This window comes from Sinohyriopsis cumingii, chromosome 8 (genome assembly GCF_028554795.1).
Source record: "Sinohyriopsis cumingii isolate HCF-2022 chromosome 8, ASM2855479v2, whole genome shotgun sequence".
Lineage (NCBI taxonomy): Eukaryota > Metazoa > Mollusca > Bivalvia > Unionida > Unionidae > Sinohyriopsis > Sinohyriopsis cumingii.
Genome location: NC_142968.1, coordinates 28,525,129 through 28,547,239, shown reverse-complemented (window position 1 = coordinate 28,547,239; position 22,111 = coordinate 28,525,129). Strand labels below are relative to the sequence as shown.

At 33.6% G+C, this 22,111-nt stretch overlaps 1 protein-coding gene across 6 annotated transcripts in view; it reads left to right on the top strand.

Annotated features, from left to right (window-relative positions):
• LOC149793196 (uncharacterized) overlaps positions 1-22,111 on the top strand; it is a 495,646-nt gene that overhangs the window by 85,725 nt on the left and 387,810 nt on the right. For 5 of the 6 annotated variants that reach the window (XM_089967155.1, XM_089967152.1, XM_089967156.1 and 2 more), the window contains exons 7-9: positions 1,349-1,384; positions 3,018-3,059; positions 5,045-8,153. In XM_089967155.1, coding sequence (XP_089823281.1) covers positions 1,349-1,384; positions 3,018-3,059; positions 5,045-5,109 — 143 coding nt within the window. In that variant the 3' untranslated portion in view covers positions 5,110-8,153. Of the gene's footprint in view, positions 1-1,348; positions 1,385-3,017; positions 3,060-5,044; positions 8,154-22,111 lie in introns of those variants that run through there. The other variant, XR_016422729.1, reaches the window with a different exon arrangement.

The window sequence follows — 22,111 nt, the reverse complement described above, 5'->3', positions numbered from 1 at the left end:
TGTTTTTGGCTAACGTAACTGCCTCTACTCTCTCTTCACTGCCACTCACATTAGTCCATCTCCATGTTCTCTTGACACCAAGAGAGTTGGTTAATCGCCTCAGCAAGATAGACTGGGATAGGGGAGACACTCGACATATCTTTGTTGAGCGGGTACAGGGGAGACATAATAAATGAAGAGGAACTTGGAAAATAATACATAATCTAGCATACACGATCCATCGATAAATTATTTTTTCCAATAGTATGCCATAACTATCTAATAATCTTATCGTCCAGGGTATCAGTTAAAGTGGTCACGTACTTACATAAATAGATCACATCTTTGTATATGTAGCATACGGCTTCAGGACGTGTTCAATCCCTCTTATTTTGGACAGGATAGTCCTAGAAAATGGTATATATTCGAACCAGCATCATCTACAATGAATCAGAATTAATTAGTTAAATAAATCGTATTGACATTAACCTGCTTGATCTGAAATTGAATTCGCATTATAAAACCTACACATGTATACCGTCTATAAGTAGTTGTAGTTAATACAAGTATTATTTGAAGAGCATACTCTAAAACTAGCTCGTTTAAGAAAGCAGAACTAGCAGTATCCAAGCTCATTGGGTCGAACCATCTTTGTAAATGGTGTTAATTTATTTCGATTTAAGTAAAGGGTTCTGGAAGAATTATATGTTCCAGGCAGCTTTGTAGAGGAATTAAGTATACCTGAAAAACAATTAAAATTGTTGTCTAAAAAGAGGTGACCAATGCTTACATGTTTTCATCCATGAACTACTTAATACCTTTCTCTTATACATATAGGAATAGCTGTGGAGTCATATTCGGAATGCCCATTTAATAATGGCTCCAGAATGGACCATCACTGAAGGAAATGATTCACAACTGAATTTGCGAGAGAGAGAGAGAATGACCATTCTCATCCTCCTCTTGTTTGAGAATTTATTGTTTGGGAAAGCTCAGGTTACTGATATAGCCGATGAAAAACTAATTCCGCCCCATCATGCAGTTGTCTGGTTATTTGCTCTTATTCCATTCGCCCGCCAAGTGCTTTGTGGCCCACACCATTATTGACTCTTTGTGTGTTTAGCCTACCCCATTTCTCGGTTCAAAAGAAAGGAACTAACTTTGCCTGGTTGATGGATGAGAGGTTTGGACTTTTAATATTATTTGAACGTCGAAAGCATTCAAAGTCTTGAGATGTTCTTCTATAGCTGCCTGTACCGAAAATATGACAGTTACCTGCCCAATTGGTTCGATTATAAGCAAAATGAAACGGATGTCTAATTTAAAGACTGTTTGAATATTAAACAATTTTCTCTTTCTCTAAAAACAGGTATGCAGAAGAAGACCATGCAATCGATACATTCAGGTAACTTTTGTAATATTAATGTGTTTATTGTTGTTTAAGGTACATATCTTTTTTACTATTTTTTTATATCTCACCTTGTCAACAGTCCAATGAAATAGATGTAGTGCTCTGATTTCCGTCTTCACTTGCTTCATTCTGCAGCTATTCTTGTCGACTATTCTGTAGATTTATTTTTTTTTAAAATTTTTATCAAAAATGACTAGCTTATATTGTCATATAGTCATTACTATTATCATAGGCTGTATCCTTTTGCGGGCGGAGGCTGTTCGATCACAATTTATAACATCGATGCTTATAATTATTTTAATGAATGTATGTTTTGTTTTTAGACAGACATAATTACAGCTCATGTGTTTTAATATTATTGATAAATCTCATCGACAACGAAGATGATAATAAATAAAACCGATCCTTCTGGGCTCGTTCCTCCTTGCTCTGAGTGGTACATCAATTAGTCTCAAATCACTGTACATGAAATATATATTAATACATATTCACAGGCGTTACTGACTTTTATTTCACATCAGGCGGAGATCTTCCACAGAGATGCATATGGCATATATTCTATACATATTGTGTTAATAAACACCTATACGTACTTGGAAGTATTTTTTATTAGACACTTGAGTGATTATATTTCATGATTTAGTTATTAAATCAATATTTGAAAAAAGTAATAAATACTGCGTAAACATAGAGGCCTGGCACCAAGTTTACACAGCCATATTTCGTCGAGAGCATCTACATCTACATAAAGCTAAACGCGAAATATATTTTTTGAGCAGAGCTCAAACTGTCAACTGCATTTTATACAGCAATCTAAGTCTTACAATTGGAGTGGCAATTTGTGAGTTTTAGTTTACTTTTTTGGCACACCAAATGAAGAAGGCATGAATAAATTGTACTGAATGGGCATATTATGTAGCTTCTCTGAGCTCACCCATTTGCGAATAAAATACTTCATATAATAACTGCATTATTTATAATCAGCATGCTCGTCACATTTGCTAACGTATGTGGACAGAAAATTTCACTTCGAAATTCCAGGACAGCCTACAAACCATTGGATAGTGATATCCACTATATAGACCAAATCATACAGATGAGATGATATCGCGCTGATCTTCTATCAGACAGAATTATCTCATTCATACCTACTGAAAGATGACTTTCGATCAGAGGGAACATTTCACCATTGTGCACAATCAATCGTAGCTGACCAATGTCTAGACTTCTAACCTGCCAGGCAGATGTATTACTATGTTATCTCATTGAAGTAACTGTTTGAATGTATAATATTCGAGAAAAGTGTGGACATAGTTGAGAGACTGAAGACTATATTACAATATGTTTTAAGAAATCTACATGCATTAAATTGATCTTTAATTTTATTTTCAATTTACAGAATGTTCGCTCCCTTCCGTTTTATAGTTTGTTTTATTTTTGATGCATACATTTGTGGTTTTGAACTTTTCATTTTATTACGCATCATTTGAATTTCGTATTTTACCTTTCGTTTGTTATGTGTAAATAATATTGTGCTGAAGAGTCGTGAAGCACTGTTTTCTACATATTATCAAGTATATGATATCTTAGTATGAAATTATTGTTTATTTTTCTTTCTGTGTTTCAGAGATGCCCCCTTTGTTAGAAAGGGAGGAAACCCATTTGAACGGTATCATGTGACATATATTAGTTCTTGACTTCATTAAATTCACCTCCACATGATTATTATTATTTTAGTTCCAAATGATATCATACCAAATAAAACATTTTTGGAAAACATATACAATTTAAGTCTTTGAGATCGGTATCAGTACTGATATATGTTGTACTGCCAAGTAAATTTCGTATGCATTTCTTGTAACTCAATGTCAGAAAAATATTTAGAAATGCGTCAAATAACCTATACATGTAGCCTTGACTGGGTAGGAAGAGGTTAGTCAATTAAACCAAAATCTACATTTATCCATTACAAACATTTAATCAAAATAAAGGTTACTCCTAAATAGAAGGACATTTATGCCAATATATACGGTTGTATATGTATGTTAGGATCTCACACGCAGAATACAGTGTCTTCTAGTGACAATATATAAGCATACCAACGTTGACTCATTCGATCTTTGTTGCACTTAAATAGCAAGCATGAATACGAAAGTTGGTGTTAAACGTAATATACTGTCCCATAAGTTTAGCCGTAAAGGTAGGACTCCAACATGTTGTAGGTAACTCTCGCTATATTGACGCTATCCGTGTGCGTATTAATCTCTTAAATACAAATGCCCTGTGAGTTACAGAGAAGCATGAATCTATGATGGAAAATTATTGCCCGTGGCTTGGATCTTGAAAGTGGTGAGCCAACATGCACTGAAACATAACATTCTAAATTATGTTATATAGGTATATGACGTATCATCTCTTCATTTTAAACTGCTCACCAGTTACTGAAAAGACAGGAAAGTGTGATTGTGACGAAGTTTTTCTTTAAGACAGGATACATTGCATAGTACTCATCACATGTTCTAACTGTGATAAATATGCACAACTTGCTATTTCGGATAAGCTCTAAAGGAAGGTCTTTTAGAGTAAGGACAAACGTTTGATTGAATGGCAATTGACAGACAGAAAATGATTATGTACAGGGTATCTTAATTTGAAGAAAATGTTATCTTCTTTTTACTGGCAATTGAACATACATTGCGTACCATTAAATATAATTCTACTCGCAATGCAAATGCAGCATGTTCTCGTCTACCCTAAAGAATATGGCACAAAGCATTGTAGCTATTAAAAGACTGTCGGAATTCATTATTCAAAGAAATACATTTAACCCACCTAGTTAAATTGCTAGTTTAAATCTTGTAGCCATATACAAAGGCTTATGACATAAAATATGAAGAATAACATGTATAGGCCATCTTTATATTAACGTGCCAATGACAATGGAATGTTCGACGGTTCAGTTAAGGAAGTAGATATTTAGTAAAGTTCTAACAACTAGACTTTTTATAAATCAAACGAAATATAACGCCAACAAGGATCGGATATGTCATAAAATCTAGAGCATATAGCGACAAAACTGTCGCTTATAAGAGGCAAAGCATTGTGTGCAACAACGAATCTACGGAATCTACAAAACAAGAGATATAACAAAGACAAATGCGTTTTAATAATAATGAAAGACATGAAAATACAGCCTTCGAAAGTCAAATATCATCTGGCAATTTATTCATACCTAAATACTTTTGTTTATATTATATAGCACATTTTGACTAATAAGTACGGACCATTGTCATGAGTTGTGTCCCTCGAACGAGCGTTTGGTTGTACCGGTGGCATCTATAATTGTGGCAACAAACATAATAATAGAGTATATATTAGTAATGTGAGTTGTAATACATTTTATACTTTCCGAGTTGTGTTTACTATTAAAGATGTTTCAAATTCACTCCAAGAATGCCATATGTTTAGCTTTGCTCATATATCACATGTGCTAAAAACTGACTAATCGATGGAACCGAGACCGAAGAAATAACATGAGTGTTATATTCTCATAAAAACTACTTGTATTGATACAAAGAACGCACGGATTATTTATACATGTATGCTCTGCACTTAATAATGATCATGTTATCACCATGTATTCCTCTATTTTAGAAAATGGAACCGAATCAGTTGATACTGGTGTGGATACACAGAGATCCGTAACAGTTGATAACTAACAGTCGTGTAGAGATAGCCGCATGATATGAGGAACATATCAAGAACTTGTTGAAATATACAGCTTTATTCAAAAAACGTTGGAGAGAAGACTACAATAAGCTACAGTTTGATTGACTCTTTAATGGACATTACTATGTTTTATTACGAGCATAACCTTTTCCTCACTATATAATTTAAACTAAACTCAATTTATTTTACAAATAGTATTGACTTTCATTCTCCAGCATGTATTGTTATTATCTACAGTTGGATAACTATAAACGAAACTAAAAACATTATCACATATTATGGTTACGAAAACTAGACTAATAACTATAATGATTATGCTATCAATGATAAGTACATTCCTCCTAAGTTGTTAACATAGTACGTTGATACTAATTTTTGATTTATGAAGCATGACATTTCCCATCACTAAGTCCCCATTGTAAGTCTTTTCTCCATAATAAAACACATAATATCTACGCTAAAATATAAGTTAAATGTGACCGTATAACAGATATGCTAGACTATTAAGATCTACTTTGAAGATTTTTATATGTATCGCGATACATATACCGTAAGTAATGAAACATAATATATCCTAGCTATGCTTTGTTTATTCAAGCATAATGAGGAAACAAATCAAATAGCCTCTAAATTGTGTTCACATTGATATGCATCCCTGTGTCAGGACGCTTTTCCGCAGATGTTTGCACTAGACAACAAAATGGTTGAAATATAGGTACCGTGATTATGAGCGGTTTGCTTTCTCTTGGCTCGAAACAGTTACATTGTTATTATTAATATGTTTGGCGTGTGTATTTTGGATTATTCAGATGCAGAGTATAGGTGTCTTTGCTTTTCTGGGGGTGGGTGGGATCCGTTTATATTGTATTGATTCATATACCACCTATGGTATAGTATATATTGTGGACAACATAATATAGATTACTACGAAAAAAATTACTTGAGAATGGTGACTGCGGCACTGTTTAAAGTCGTTCATCACAACTTCCTGACATTTTTCAAACTGTCTGCATACAATTCTTTAGAAGACTAAAACATTTCACGCTATAGGGCGAGATGAAAATTCATTGGTTTAATGATTTACGTGAAGACAACGGTTTATTTTTATGGGTAATTTGAATTATTGCTTAATTCTAAAAATGCCAGCAGCAAGAAACAAAATAATGAATCCAAGATCAGACTATACATACAAAAACAATCGTCCTCAACATACAGGCATGCATATGCTGAACTGGAGGCATTGTAACTGAGAAAGAGATATTTACGATGTTGTACTGGACAATATGACACGATTATGCTAGTCTTAAATACTCATATATTGCAAGGAAAACTTTCGAAGAATTACTTTTCACAAAACTCAAATGATCACTTTTTCAAACCTGTATAAAAATATTTTGAAATAGAGTTTATTTTCATTTTTAATGAACTAAATAAAGAAATATCCCTTCAAGAGGTGGAATAGATTTTGCATGAAATCACTTAGGCCCGAAGGCTGGTACAGAGAGAATTATTAATACATTTGTTTGTACTATGAGAAATATATTGTTCTCTAATTTATACAATGCTGCAACTGTTTACGTTTTTTTAAATACAGTGTAAGCATCCAATTATAGCATGGAGTAAAATGGTAAACGTAGGTAATGTCACTAATAGAGGCATAAAACTTCCCGAGTTGCATCAGTAGAGTATTTACACGTGTACTTAAGTTAATAACTGGGTAGAAACATAGCACCGCTCGGGTGGCCTAGTGGTTCGAGCGTCCGCCTCGGATGCGGGAGGTTGTGGGTTCGATCCCCGGCCGTGTCATACCAAAAACGGTACTAACAGCTGCCTCGCTTCGCGCTCAGCATTAAGAGTTAGTGTTAGGACTGGTCGGCCGGTGTCAGGATAATGTGACTGGGTGGGACATCATGCTACATGTCTGCGGCATGATGCCCAAGTGCTAGACATCACTATAAACTGCAACATTGCAGACATCGTAGCGATATGACTGAACATTTGTTAACGCTACGTTAAAAATCCAAATCACAACACCACAGAAACATAGCATGTCATTATCGATGCACAAGCAGGCTGCAGAACATATATCAGTACATTTGACAATATATTTATTTTATATTAGCTTATCTCGTATAATTTTAATTGAGAGCAAACTTGTCGTGTGTATTTAAGTATTTCAACAAAGAGTAGGATGGAACGTAGTATACATATATACATACGAACGTACGAACATACATACATACATATATACATACATACGTACGTACGTACGTATGTGCAGTCATGCATGCATACATACATGTATCATATAAATAATGAACTCAATGCTCAATAATATAAGGTCACATTTAAATATGATAAAATATTAAGTGATGCATATTCTTGTATCTTAGTGAATATTCGTTACCATCACTTTTTCAATGCTCGTAAAAATGTTACCTTTTATAGTTTCAATGTATTGATATAATAATCACAAACATTGTTATAAATTTATGCACATATGGTCTTTTCAGCTTGATTGTGTTTTACTTTATCATATTTGCTAAGATATGAACTATTAACGTTGATTCCTTATCATATTTGTACCATTTCAATTGATATCTTTGTATACATTTTGCTTTCTTCTAGTATTTTGTTAAGTTTAACATTTTTGGTAGCCCATTTTTGCAATTTCTCTACAATTCACTTTCTGCAAATATTTTGTTAAGTTTAAAAATTTTGGATGCCCATTTTTGCAAGATGTTTAAAATGTGTTGTACTTTCTGTAATTATTATTGACAATGTTGTACACATCGTTATATTAGTGATACCGGGTTTGATTCATATATGTCCAGGATAGGAATTATTGTTCTCTGAAAACACATGTACATGAACATAATATGTCACTATGTGTCTTTTTTGTAAACATGATTTAATTAGTATTTTCTACACTTTTAGTCATGTTCGACAGACACGTGTGAATATTATATTGTCATTTATCACCAGTTGTTTTATAAACATATAAATAACAAAAAAATATATTATTGCTGCTAAACGTGCATTGCGTTTATTTTTAAAGAAACATGATTTGTAAACGATAGGAAATGAAAACAACGCGTATAACAAAGCCATAGAAAGAGCAAATAGTGGAAGAGAAATGTTAAAGTGGAGGGCAATACTACTGAGTGCCCGCAGTCTAAAAGTAAAAAAGGTAAATGAATGGCCGAATATATCGATTTTATTGTGAAGTAAAGGTAACGTTAAATGATTCACACGCTCCTCATATTCCATGGAGAGAGAGAGAGAGAATTGCCGATGACAGACAACTACTGAGACAGAAGAATACAAGACAGTATCGGAGTATTTTCTATTACCTTCCTGGAAATCTGTATTACCCAACATCATTATATACTTAAACAGTCAGTTTAACTCCGTATTTACTGAGAAATGTGAGTCATGAAACGTTCGCTTCTAAAAGTCTACAAAAAGTATTTTTATTTTTGATGAAAAACAGTTGTATATGCCCGAAAGTCACGATAATAGCAAACGAGGATAACTAATTCTTATCTTATCAATAAACTATGTATTAGGGTCATTTTTCAATATACCGTTATATGCTATATTTTCTTGACTTATTAAGTCGCCATCGGCTCTATTATAATCTTATACAATAAACAGACAGTGTCTCTATGGAGCTGAAGAACCGTTAGTATTCCTCCTACAATCATAACCGCCTGCCGTCGTCTTTCCTTATATCTAAGAGTTATGATATTGCTCTCAATATTGATCTTGCTGTGAAGACAGTCATGTTTTACATTAGATCAGTTGAATGATACCGTGTTTTATTCCAGATTGAATGCGTGTGGTTTTGATTACACTATACAGTCCTTGTACTGATTCTTCGTGAACGCTAAAACGTAGATAGCACGCATATCTTTTGCCTGTAACACAATGTAAAACATAATACGAGTATTTGAAACAATTAAATTAATGTTGTAGGATTTTTTCTCATTGTAATCCTATAATGATGTGAAGTATGTAATGCGTGTAGGGTGCATTCAGCAAAACGTTACGCAACATAGATATAGCCATACTTTCGTTACGACCAGGTCGTGCAATATTAGTTATATATTTTTCTCTCAAATAGATTTCAGTGCTTTCCTGCTGAAAAAGAAATGCTAACTCTCCATGATTCCAAAACTATTTGAATTTACATTCAGAAAGTCTTACTATAATTTTGATTTCATCAGTCTATTTTTGACTGCTCCCGCGGCCTAGTGGTTAGAGTGGATGTGAGAGTTCCAGATCCGCCCAGTGATACCAAATACTTAACAAAAATTTGTAGTGGCTGCCTCGCTTGGCGCTCAACATTAAAAGACTAATTTTTGAACTGGTCGGCCTGGAGTCAGGATAATGTCCCTGGGTGGGACATGATGTTACATGTCTGCAGCATGATGCCCCAGTGCTTAGACATCCCTATAAACAGCTACACTGCATATATCGTTGTGGTATGACTGAACAATTCTTAAATCAAAGTTAAAATTCTAAATCACACACACACAGAGTATATTTCCAATTTTTTTTTACTGATCTTATTTGCTCTACGTAGAACACACAAGTAACAGCCCTGCCGCAAAAAATCTATTTATATCCATTTTCATTTATATATTGATGATTAGGTTGGTAAATATGAGCAAATACAAATGTTTCACATTATTGTTTTCAGGTGTATTGACTTGGTGAAAGCAAATATATGAAGCTTTAGGTTTAAAAAATCTAACAAACAGTATAAGATTCAGTCGATGCCAGTGTTATTCTCCGTTTAGTAAATTCTGGCAATTTAATATTGTAGTTCGTTATGAATAATATGTAACTGTTACACGGAGTAAAGTTAAATTTGTAATGTGTTAAGCGTTTAACTTCAATACTTTATTTATTGTCACTATTTAGAGGAATTTCGAGTAATTTAATGTACATCACGATGGAGTTAGAAAAGTCCTGGATGCACACCTGTTATTGATGAAACTAAACCGATTAGTTTTTAATTCCCTCCGCTGCACCCCCCCCCAAAAAAAAAAATTAATAAATAAATAAATAAATTGAGATGTTGTTGTAATGTCCTACAGCAAAACCCTATATCTGAAAATAAAAGAACAGTCTATTATTTCTAGTATCATCAAGATAGTTGTCAGGAAGTGACTAAGTTGTTCTGAAGCTCTCTTGCGTTCAGTTGTTCTCTAATATATCAGCGTTCTTTCAATTTGTCATTTGTTGAGTTTGTCATCCGGACGTATTCTGTAACGATGAACATAAACACATCGTTGCTTATACTTCTTATACATTTTTGAAACTGATCTTTTAATGGATATCTGGTGTAGATATTTCATGTTTTAAAACAGTTGTCGCGGATGCTTTGATTCAAGCATACTAAATTGGCCGCAGTACTAATACTTGTGAAGATAATGGAACCATTTTTACAATATTATTCCAGCTAAAACAGTTCCTATAATTGCTACTTTTTAATTTTGAAAATGTGTATATTGCTTTTTGTATTCAGTTGAATTGCTCACTATGCTTGTTCAGTAAATTAGGGAAATGGAACCATTTCATTTCAATCTTATACATTATCCACACGTGTTCTAAGTGAGAGAGAACATGATAATCCATTTAAATCGATAAAAGTCGAATGTAAATAATTCCAATTCCTTTATTTTCCTCTCTTAATATATGTTACGTATATATCTCGTTTGCAATGAGTTCTCTCATGTGTTTAGATATTTCGTTTTCTTTACGTTTCTTTATATATATATATATATATATATATATATATATATATATATATATATATATATATATATATATATATATATGTGTGTGTGTGTGTGTGTGTATGTGTATATATATGTATATGTGTGTATATATATATGTATCTGTGTGTATGTATGTATATATATGGGTGCATGTATGTATATATATATGAATATATGTATGTGTGTATATATATGTGTATGTGTGTATATATGCATATATGCATGTATATGTATGTATGTATACATATGTGTGTATGTGTATGTATGTATGTGTATGTGTATGAATGTATATATATGTATATACATGTGTGTGTATATATATATATATATATATATATATATATATATATAGTCTACTGTAAGTCAATTAATGTCAAGCTATGTTCCTATCTTTTCTGTATTAAAGAAAAATTAACTGAATGAAATCTTCTCTGAAGAGGAAATAAAGAACGTCAGTTAATCAGCCATACCTACTTACATACATACATACATAGACACACACACACACAAACACGCATACATACATACAGTCAGTCAGTCAGTCAGTCATACATACATACACACATACCTACATACCTACCTACCTACATACCTACATACATACCTACATACCAACATACCTACATACATATATACATAGACACACACACACAAACACACATGCATACATACATACATACATACATACATGCATACATACATACATACATAGTGAGTATAAAGGAGGCTTCCTAGCCAAAACATATTTTTGAACATGGACGAGATCCTGATTTTTACCCCCCAACCACCACCCCCATTTGTCTAAACAAATACGAAAACAATTTCGTTAAGACAACAGCCTCGATTTCATTATCGATTAGCTAACTCGAGGGCCTATCATGGAAATCATCATAGTCGTCAAACAAAAATATTGTCTGGCTCAGAAACAATCCCCTTCATTATGCACTACTGTTTTTTTTATTTTACATTTCAATACAAATTTTACTTTTCCTAATTATGACATTCACACAAAATTTACTGTAACAACCAATCTGAACAAATTAATCTTTGCTAAAGTGACATTTTTATATCCTAACGCAAATGTATTGGTGCTCTCATAATAATATCGCTTATCATCAACATTACACAGACCAGATTTTATGATAACATTAGTCTTAATTTTATGACGATTAGATTATATTGTCATCATCTCAACATAACCAAAAACTCCGTCCAGCGCAGCCTTATAATTATCGAATCTGATTACCTTACCTACTACATTTCTTTCGATGTCTTTTCTCGTTATTCAGCTTTATTATCTGCCAGTTTAAAGCAATACAGCTTACTTTGCAGTTCGATACACTCAACGATAGGAACAAAATTAGTTTCATCCATAAACTTTCCTATAAATTTTTCGTTATTGTCATAGTGAAATCCTCTGTTCTTTTCTAGGACAATCTGAAAGATCATATAATTCTCGGCTATCGCAAATTTCTTGATAAATATCATCCGTTTATATATATTAGCGAATCAGTGTCAGTAAACAACAATTCTGCATCAGGCCACTTAACCTTAGCAAAATCGTAGTGGAACCAGTACATAAACATCTTTGGTATATGAAGTACTGCCATGCCGACATAAAATAGCTTGTTAAACTTAAAGTTTGTCTTTCTTTTACGAAAGGATACTCGATTTTCGTTGAATATATTCATACTAACAAAATCACCAGATGGAACAAGTTTATATGGCAGATGATCAACATACCTCTTCATTCTGATCACAACACAAAAACTTTCTCATTCTCATCCTTTACCTTAAGCAATAAATATAAACAACACCAACATTAAATTCACACAATCAGTATGAAACCTAGGTGTTACTCTGGACAGTACTTTCACATTGCACCATCATGTCATGAACATATGCAAGGCTGCATATATTGAGCTGAGACGCATCAGTTCAGTTCGCAAATATCTTTCATTTGATGCCACTAAAACACTTGTTCATTAGTACTTTCCAGGCTAGAATATTGTAATTCATATATGTATGGTACATCTCAATATCTGCTCCAGAAACTTAAAAACCTTCAAAACACAGCTGCTTCGATCATACTTAGAGTATCACGATCAGAGCACACCTCCCCGCTGCTCTGTATCCTACATTGGCTATCCATTCGATCCAAAATCAAACACAAAATGTGTTCTCTATGCTACGTTTTACTGTCAGACTCTAGTCCAACATACCCATCGGACCTCACCCATGTGTACACACAAGCAGGATACTTACACTCCTCTTCTGATAATCGTATACTCATTATTCCCACTATGAAAACAAAGTCATATGGACAGCGTTCTTTTACATACCAGGGCCAAGCAACGTGGAATTAATTGCCCACTGAACTTAGACACAAACTGAAAAACCTAATAATGTTTCCAATCTTAAATATTCTCAGAATGTATTTTTATTTGTTTCTAATTTAATGGTGTTTGTTTTGTTAATCATATCATTATATGTTTTTATTTTATTTTATAAATGATGTCTAATGTTGTAAAGCGCTAAGAACTTCTAAAGATTAGGAGCTATACAAAGTCCTCATTATTATTATCATCATTAGCATTATTATTACTATTATTATTATTATTTTTCCCGCAACCTGTTACAAGCTCACCCAACGATGCTGCTATAAACTGTAAATTTACAATAAATCTTAACTTCCGGAGTGTAACGGATATATACTTTTCAATGTTATTTGGGATGCACTTTACTTTATCGTAGGATATAGAATCATCTTTCGTTATCAATCACCTGCTGTTTAGTATAGCAGCTATCTCACTATTTTTCAGACATAAATTGATGTTTTTGTTCAAAGTGTTCTAATCGTATTCGACCATGATCTTGCTGTATCGACCTCAGCATTGCTGAGCAAGATACAATTTGTTTCTGACGTTTTACTTCACAACGTTGCTGTCGCCGCGAAATAAGTTTATTATAGCTGATAATGATTCACCACTCTAGCTCCAGTCACAAATCTATATATTATCTTAATAATCAGCAGAATATTGCTGTTCACATATCTATCCTAAGAAAATGTCTGATATCTTCCCTCATTAAACAACAATGGGCCCATTTCATTACAGTATCCCTGTCATATCGATCAAATATTGCTTGGTATTTCTCAAATTCTGATACAACAGATTCTGTCAGTAAGACATTAAACGATGAGTAAAGATCATACTCAACTAGTACGTTCACATATGTTCTAATTTGTCATTGCTCTTAAATATCTTAAGAGCGTCGAGTAGATTTTAGATCTGACTATGCTTTTGTTACATGAATCATCTTATTACAGCAAATATATAAACGTCTTATGAATAGATTGTTCCTGTTGCAAAGATTGTCAGGTCTTTACTTTGATCTCGATGTTGATATTACAACGTGCAAGCATTCTGAGTGTGAATTAGATCAAAATTCAAAGAATCCCATTACTGTTTACAGTCACGATGCCTAGTATCAGGATTCGAAGAATCTCGATGCAAGGCATCTCTTGCTCGCTCTATGAATGTATTCATCGAGACGAAAATATTTACATCGCAGCGAAATCCCCTCACAATGCAAAATATCACCTTTTTTAAAAACTTACATAAATTAATTTTACTATCTCCGAGCATCATATATTCCGGGAGAAGTTAATGGTTGTCAACGAATATAAAATTTGATTTAATCTTTGTTAAGATTTTTAGCCTGATTTTTAACCTGATGCAGAGTGTTTTGCACTCCAGGCAAAATACAACATTTAATAACAGTGTGCAGGCCAGTAAAATGTAAGTCTGTCCTGTTGAAATAATAACAGATTTTAAGTGATCTTATCGAACCGTAGGGTGTATAACAACCTGCGATTAAGGAGGTTTGATTTCACTAGTTGGTATCCAACTATTAAAAGTGTCACTTTAACTTCTTCGGGATTATTATCCAGGGTTAGATTTTTCAGCTTATGCATAACAGGTGTTGTTAAAATTGGATCCACAAGAAATACTTCCTAGGACCAAATTGTAGTCCGAAATTATCGAATTCTTTCTTTACTAACGAAATTAAAACAAGATCACCAACTTTAAAAATTTTATTTTGTACATATTCTCATTCACCGATTTAGAATATTTACTGCTTCGTTTGGGTGACATTCCAAGTGTTTTATGTTTAGTGTTATTGTAATCCTATACCATCATCAACATACCTCTTTTTACTTTTAGCTGTGTGTTGCTGATATGTATATATATATATATATATATATATATATATATATATATATATATATATATATATATATATATATATATATATATATATATATATATATAATGCACCTTTAAATCTCTCTGCAATGATACGTTATCCTTAATTTAGTGTGCAGTACTTCATGACATTTTTATATGTTAGAGACAGCTCGAATTGCTTATTAAAAAAATCCGCTAATTGATAAGTATAAATTTGATTTGATTTTCTTGGCGTAGACTGCACGCGGTCTGTGCTAGACGCCGTGCTGATAATAATATCTCTTAACGCGTTAGTTATATTTTGTCCTGTTTCATCTGCAACTTGTACACTACACACTTATTTAATAAAAATATCAACTACGATCATCAGGTATCTTTTGTTGTCGTCGTAGTGTGCAATCTTTGACATATTAGTAATATATATCGCCCAAATGGCATCAACTGCATTTGCGACGACGTTCTTGTTTGGTTTATGCAGTTCATGTCAAAAAACATCTGGGCGTGGGGCAGTAGAGCATGCTCCTGAACAAACCCAAGTTTAATTGTTTGTTCCAATAATACCTTGCAATAGATAACGATCAATTGTCTCTTGTATTTCATTTGGTTGCATAACACTTACCTCGTCAAGCATAAAACGATCACAACAAGGTTTAGGGTTTTCGGTAATTTACAAACTAAATTATAAATGTCTAAGCCAGATCCAATTACAACACTGACATTAAATTATTATTTTATTCTGCTCTATACCTATATCGTAATCAGCTCTGCATTTTTATAATAATTTAATCGTCGACTAAAAAGCATTAGGAATGCTTTAAATACCGCGATCTCTAGGTAGTGAGTCACTCAGCTTAGCTTGTTTAAAAAACAAACTCTTTTTTGTCTGCCACGGACGGCATATGTACTTTTAAGCAATAACCTTTTATGTTGTTTCCGTAGTTTCATTTGTATTTTCTTTTTTTACTTCTGCACTTGGGGCAATATGTAGTCATTTTTATATTTTGCTTGTTAGCCAAAATTTGTAGTAGCTATGTCCCAAGCTTAGCTTACATGTAAATTATAAAATAAATTTCAGAAAATCCAATGTGGAGTGATTGCGGTGATCTGCCCCATCACTCTGAGCTTGCGTCCCGGATGCTTGCACCTCGGACATTCGTTCGCTAGACATAACAGAAGCTACAGTTCCAACTGACTGAAGTTGATTCGAGGAGTAGTTTATTTTGTTTTATTTTTGAGACGCGAGCGTCCTCGATGCAAAAGCGCAATCCGATGTAGACTGAACAAAACCAATTAATTATTTTTGCAAAGTTCTACCCAATGTGTACCAGATCCATCATTAAATGTTTGGATGTTAGCAACACAAAAAGTTTAATCTGCCTGCGGAGGTTGAAGTGATAACTAGTCTTTAGAAAATACTTCTCAGAATCCGTTGAAATCTTTCAGTTTATCTAGAATCTCAAAGTTGTTTAACGGAGCTTTCTGCAAGTTCCGGGTAGCATTAGTCCTCTCCCACGTCATATTCAGTAAAGAGTGGATGTACATTTTTCTTGCTGTTTTTGGTTTCCGACCACTTCGTGTTTCAGGCATTGTGTTATTGTTATTGTTAGATAACAATAAAATGCTTTGCATTTTACAAATTTGTTTGATACCATCAACGTACACATCCTTTTTTGTCTCACTTGATATTACACCTGATGTTACAGCTATTCCTACTATTCCTTTTACTGGCAATATTTTTGGTAGTACCGTTTTTGCAATAGTTGCTAGTGCAGGTCCCAGAAAACCGCCGTTTATTTCCCTGCTTCGAGCCATTGTAGTTACTTATGCTGCTGACAAACTTAAGATACATGTTTTTTTTTTACCGTCGCATTTTATTTATTTATAGTTTTGTTAATAGCAATTTTTTTCTGGTTGTAGATCCCTTTTTCTTTCCGCTAGCACTCGTGGTTCCGAAATGTATGTTTATGTTTGATACAATTATCTGCTTGCAGAGCACTTCACACCCATTTAATTACACTTGGATATTCACTGTGCCTTTTGTAGAATCTATCGTTAAGAATATATCAGATACATTAGCGCATAAGCGTACTAATTAACAGCTGGATCGCCTCCTAGTGTAGATATAACCCTTATATCTGAAGTTGATCCAATAGCTCTTTCGGAGTGCTTTGATACGTCAAAGTGAAATGTCGGATAAAGTCACCTAAATTCTTCGATTGAAATATGTGATACTCTGTTAGCATATTTATACTTTTGCATTGCTACCATAAGATACATGTAAGCTGGAGATATATTTATATAAACTAATGTCGCAGTGTTAGCCGCAAAATCTCATTCGATTGCCCGTTCTGGATATTGTTTAGAATTTATTCTGACAAATATTCATCTGACATCTGGACTATCAAAACCATAAATTATTAGTATTTGACTATTAAGTCGGGCATGTTTCAAAAGCACAGTAAATACATGTCTTGGCAAATGGTTCTCTTGGTGCTGTTCTCATTCGTAACGTGCTGTCCGCTGAATTTGTTACTGCAGTTTCATAAATAGTGTTTTGTTCAAAGAATATTTGTTTCGGTATATGTGGCCAACATCGCCTCAAGTTCGATTGTTTAATCGATATATGAAACGACTCGGGGCATCCAAAGCGCCAAATGTAAACTTTCTAACTAATACATAAAGGCACCCGCAGCCCTCATCAGACAGTCGTTTCGATCAGCTCGACCAAGTATAGGTGTATGTTTCATACCGCGAAACGCTTAGTTATTCTCTCTGCAAAACCATAATAGTGTGCTAAGCGGCATCATCATTGTTATTTGGTTTGAGCCAGTTGCTAAAGCTATTCGTTTAGCATATCCCTCATTACATATTATAGTTCTTGTTTTTATTATGATGTTTAAAATGTCTAGTATTGCAGTTCCAACAGCTGAGGTACCTGGTGTGGTAATTCCAAGAATATAACAAGCAGTACTCAACCAAGCTCTTGTATCATCAACAGCTGCACTGCATGTGCGTCTATTCTAATTGCAGCAGTATTTGCAATAAAAATTGTTTATGACAGTCATAACATCAGAGCCAGCATTAACAGATGAAATCGCGGTATTATACACAAAACCATCCGATGCAAAAGCTCCAGTTCTAGTATCTTTAAACTATATCATATTTTTGTTGTAATAGATTGTGAAGAATCCTCACTAACCAATATAATATTGAGAATATATATCGCTGCTGCATGTGCATGTATAAATCTTCTACGGTTTGATTATGTAGTTGATACCTTTGCGTTTATGAACAAACTTCACCCGTTGTTAAAAAGTGCTATTTGTGAATCATCTGCAATAGCACCACCGAGAGTCATTCGGATTCTACCTCGTAATTCAGTTTCTGGTTTATGCAGCAAAAGAAACACATCTTCATCGCGTTTGTTAATGTTCGTATGCCCACAATAGTAGACCCCTTTTAATTTTCATCGAGATATGTTGTTGAGTTATCTGCAGTTATTTCCTCGTTAAGGTCAAACAAATGTTTGACAGACATTCTGTATCTGCTATGTTAGACAAAATCTCGAGCGTTTAAAACTAACAGCGACAGTAGTGGACCAGAGTAGAAATGGATGTGTTATCAAATTTTCTGATAATTTCTTCGCCGGACAGTGAGAGCAGTTTTTGTCTTATTTAGTCACGCCGTAGCTGTTTCTGACGTTGGTGCTTTTTCAGAAAGTAATTGTTTTTAACCATGTCTCTAGAGATAGGTGGAGTGCCAAGCACTCTGCCCTTCATTTTATCACCAATCTTTTGTCCGACAGCTGTACCTGTTCAAGATACAGCCCAAGTAGCAAAATTGGTTGATGTGTCTAAAGCAATCGGTGCTATTTTATTTGCAACAACATGTACATTTTAAATTATTTTAGAAAATATTTTTCAGAAGAAACATCCAACAATTCGTCTTTGTTTCAATTTTTATTACAAAACTGCCTGATTAAATTTATCCGACCGACCTCAAGTGCAGATATGTTACAATTTCATCATTGAGATTTAGCTGCCGGCCGGATTGATCAGTCAGCGTAATTGTGATAGAATATATTTGATTTTGGACACTAACAGGATAGTAGATTGTTTACCATGCAGTTACTTCCTTCAACGAGCGTCGTGGAACATCAGGAGAAAAAGTATAAATATTTTGTCTTTGGCTACCGCATGTTGAATTTGATCCATTTGCAATCGAGCAGTTTACTAAAAATGTATTTACAACGTTGACAGCTGACATACCGTATTGTTGCAATTGTCGCGTATCCATACTGTTGTTTATTAAGTCCAATCAATGATCGGACTGTATTTTGTTTGCTGAGGTCGACGAACCCGCTGTTTTTCATTGTTATTCTTGACCGTATTGTGTTATAGTTTGGAATTAGTTCAAACCTGTCTGATGAAATACGGTTGCTTCCAGCGGTTATAACAAATTTTATTATTTTGTTTAGATTAGTAACGTTGTAAGCGCCTTGTGGTATCTTAACATAATTTCTGATGCTAAAAACTCCTTTTCTTGCTACGAATATGAAAGCATCATTCAAGTTAGTTTTTACGTTAAGCATCGCGTGCCAAGCAATAGCTGAAACTAAACCTATTTCATATTTCCTTTGGGACGCTTGCGTCCCTCGGATAATTTCGACTGGTGAATTATAAATAACAGATAAGTTTGAAATGTCCGTCGTAGTTTGAAATTAGTCAGGTAGTTATATGGTTGATAACATTCTTATTTTATCCAATAAATACAATTCGGAGTGCTTTATGGTTAATAAATCACCTCGATAAGATCACTATGCAAAATGTAATATTCGTCGGATGTTAGGTAACCGTTCGATCGGAGATTATCTAAAATATCAAAATATTTTATTGTCGATTTCTGTGCACACATTTCCGGCTTATGTTGACGAGATGATTTATATACGTCGATCAACCATTTTAGCTTGAGAGTTAAAGATCTATAAACCATAAGATATTTTCTCTTTGACTTTTTGTGCATCCCGTTTCTAGCTATGTTTTCTAATAGCACCATTTTGTATAATATCATAAAGATCAGCAATAATACCTTCTCTATGCATGTTAGAAAACTTAATTTCTTTCTCGTAATTACTAGATTCTTTGAGCTTCTCAAAAGCCATTTCATTATTTTTTAATTATTATTAGTTGTGATTATCTCCCTCATCGTCACTTTTTTGTTTTATATCAACCTTTAGCTTGTTCGCGCCAAAAACAAATTTCCTCAAACTGTCTTATCTCGGCAATATCTATTGGATATTTATTTTTTCTAGATAATTTATTAATTTCTTCCCGTAAAATAGATATATCTTATAATTTATATTTAGCCTATTCTTTCACATTTTGTAATAACTTGCTTTACAATTTTTTTCCGCTATTCTTCAAATGTATCAAGTAATCCTTTCTCCAATATTTTTTTGCTATCTTCAGGTGATGAATCAGAAATACCTAGTTGATTGACAAGTACAGTTAGTTACTCATGTATTGTTTAAATATAAATCCGATCGTAGTTAAAGATGTCGTAAAGTAATAGATTCATTAGCAGGTTAGTTTTGTATGATCCAGTTCGTCCTATTATCATATAATGACAATCTGGTAGGTAGTTGTTTTGTTGATGTTTGATTAATCGCTCCGTGTCATGGTTAATTATGTGCATTTTATGCTAGGCGTTTAAAAAATTGTATCAGGCGGTCAAAGTTAAATTTATCCGGCGGTAATAAAAGAATTAGGTATTACACATTATTCGGTACAGTAATCAGCAGCTCAACAAAAAGAAAAAACTACTACCACTAAAATCTATCAATACAATCTGGAGATAGAATGGCAGATAATTTCAGTATGTCATTTCAGTATGTCAGTTCAGCGAGAGATGGACCTTGAAACAACAAATCCATCTATTGACGTTGACAACACACAAGCTGTAAGCCATTCTCAACCAAAGATGATCGATAATAGTAAGGTTTCGTTGAGAGGCAGAAAATTAACTGGATCGATACACGTGACAATAATACTAATTAAATAATATCTAATAAAATAATAATTCTGGAAATTAAATACCCCACTGCTGACATAACTAACACACATGCAATAAGTAATTCACAGTTTAGCGCGGACGATAATAAGAAGTTATAACAAATTGGTGGAACAATGGCTGAAAAAAAGATATGGGTTGAAAATCAATATTTAATACTCAGCTCGATAATAACATGTTGACCAGCAAAGCTTTTGTAACAAATGTAAAGTTTGTCAAGGACAATGTTAAGATAAAATCAGGTGATATGATTATTTTCGCGTTATGCATGGGTCTAATAAAGAAACAATTATATATAACGCACTTGCCGCACCTGATCTTACAAATAACCAGTACGTGGAGGCTGAAATAAGTGCAGCATCATCACATATAATTACTACGACGGATGCCGCTTATCTTAAGAACAACAGGAGACATCATCACAAGTGCGATCGGTATGGTTGACAAAATAACTTCTACATATGTACTTGTTACTATATCCGATCTTATGGGTAAACGGTACGTATATAGTGTTACCCAATCGCTTGCAATTGGTAGTAGTATAACACGGGTTAAAATGTTGTCAGCCATATTCCACATCTCATTGACGATGTCAGTAATCGCTGTGGTTTTATTGCAACAACACCAACACAGTATCCTGGAAATAACCTAAAATATGTGCTTGTGTTTAACACTCTTATATATGGTGGGCTAGAGTTGATCACAAACGGAGAAATAAGTGACTTTTGGATCAAAATACAATTTCCAGACGATTTTCCAAAATTTAAATATGAATTAAGGAGGTCAACTAACTATTTATACCGGACAAATTTATACCTGGAAAATATAAGGTTCGAATGATAATTAAACATGGACTACGAAGTGAATAATAACGATTGATAATG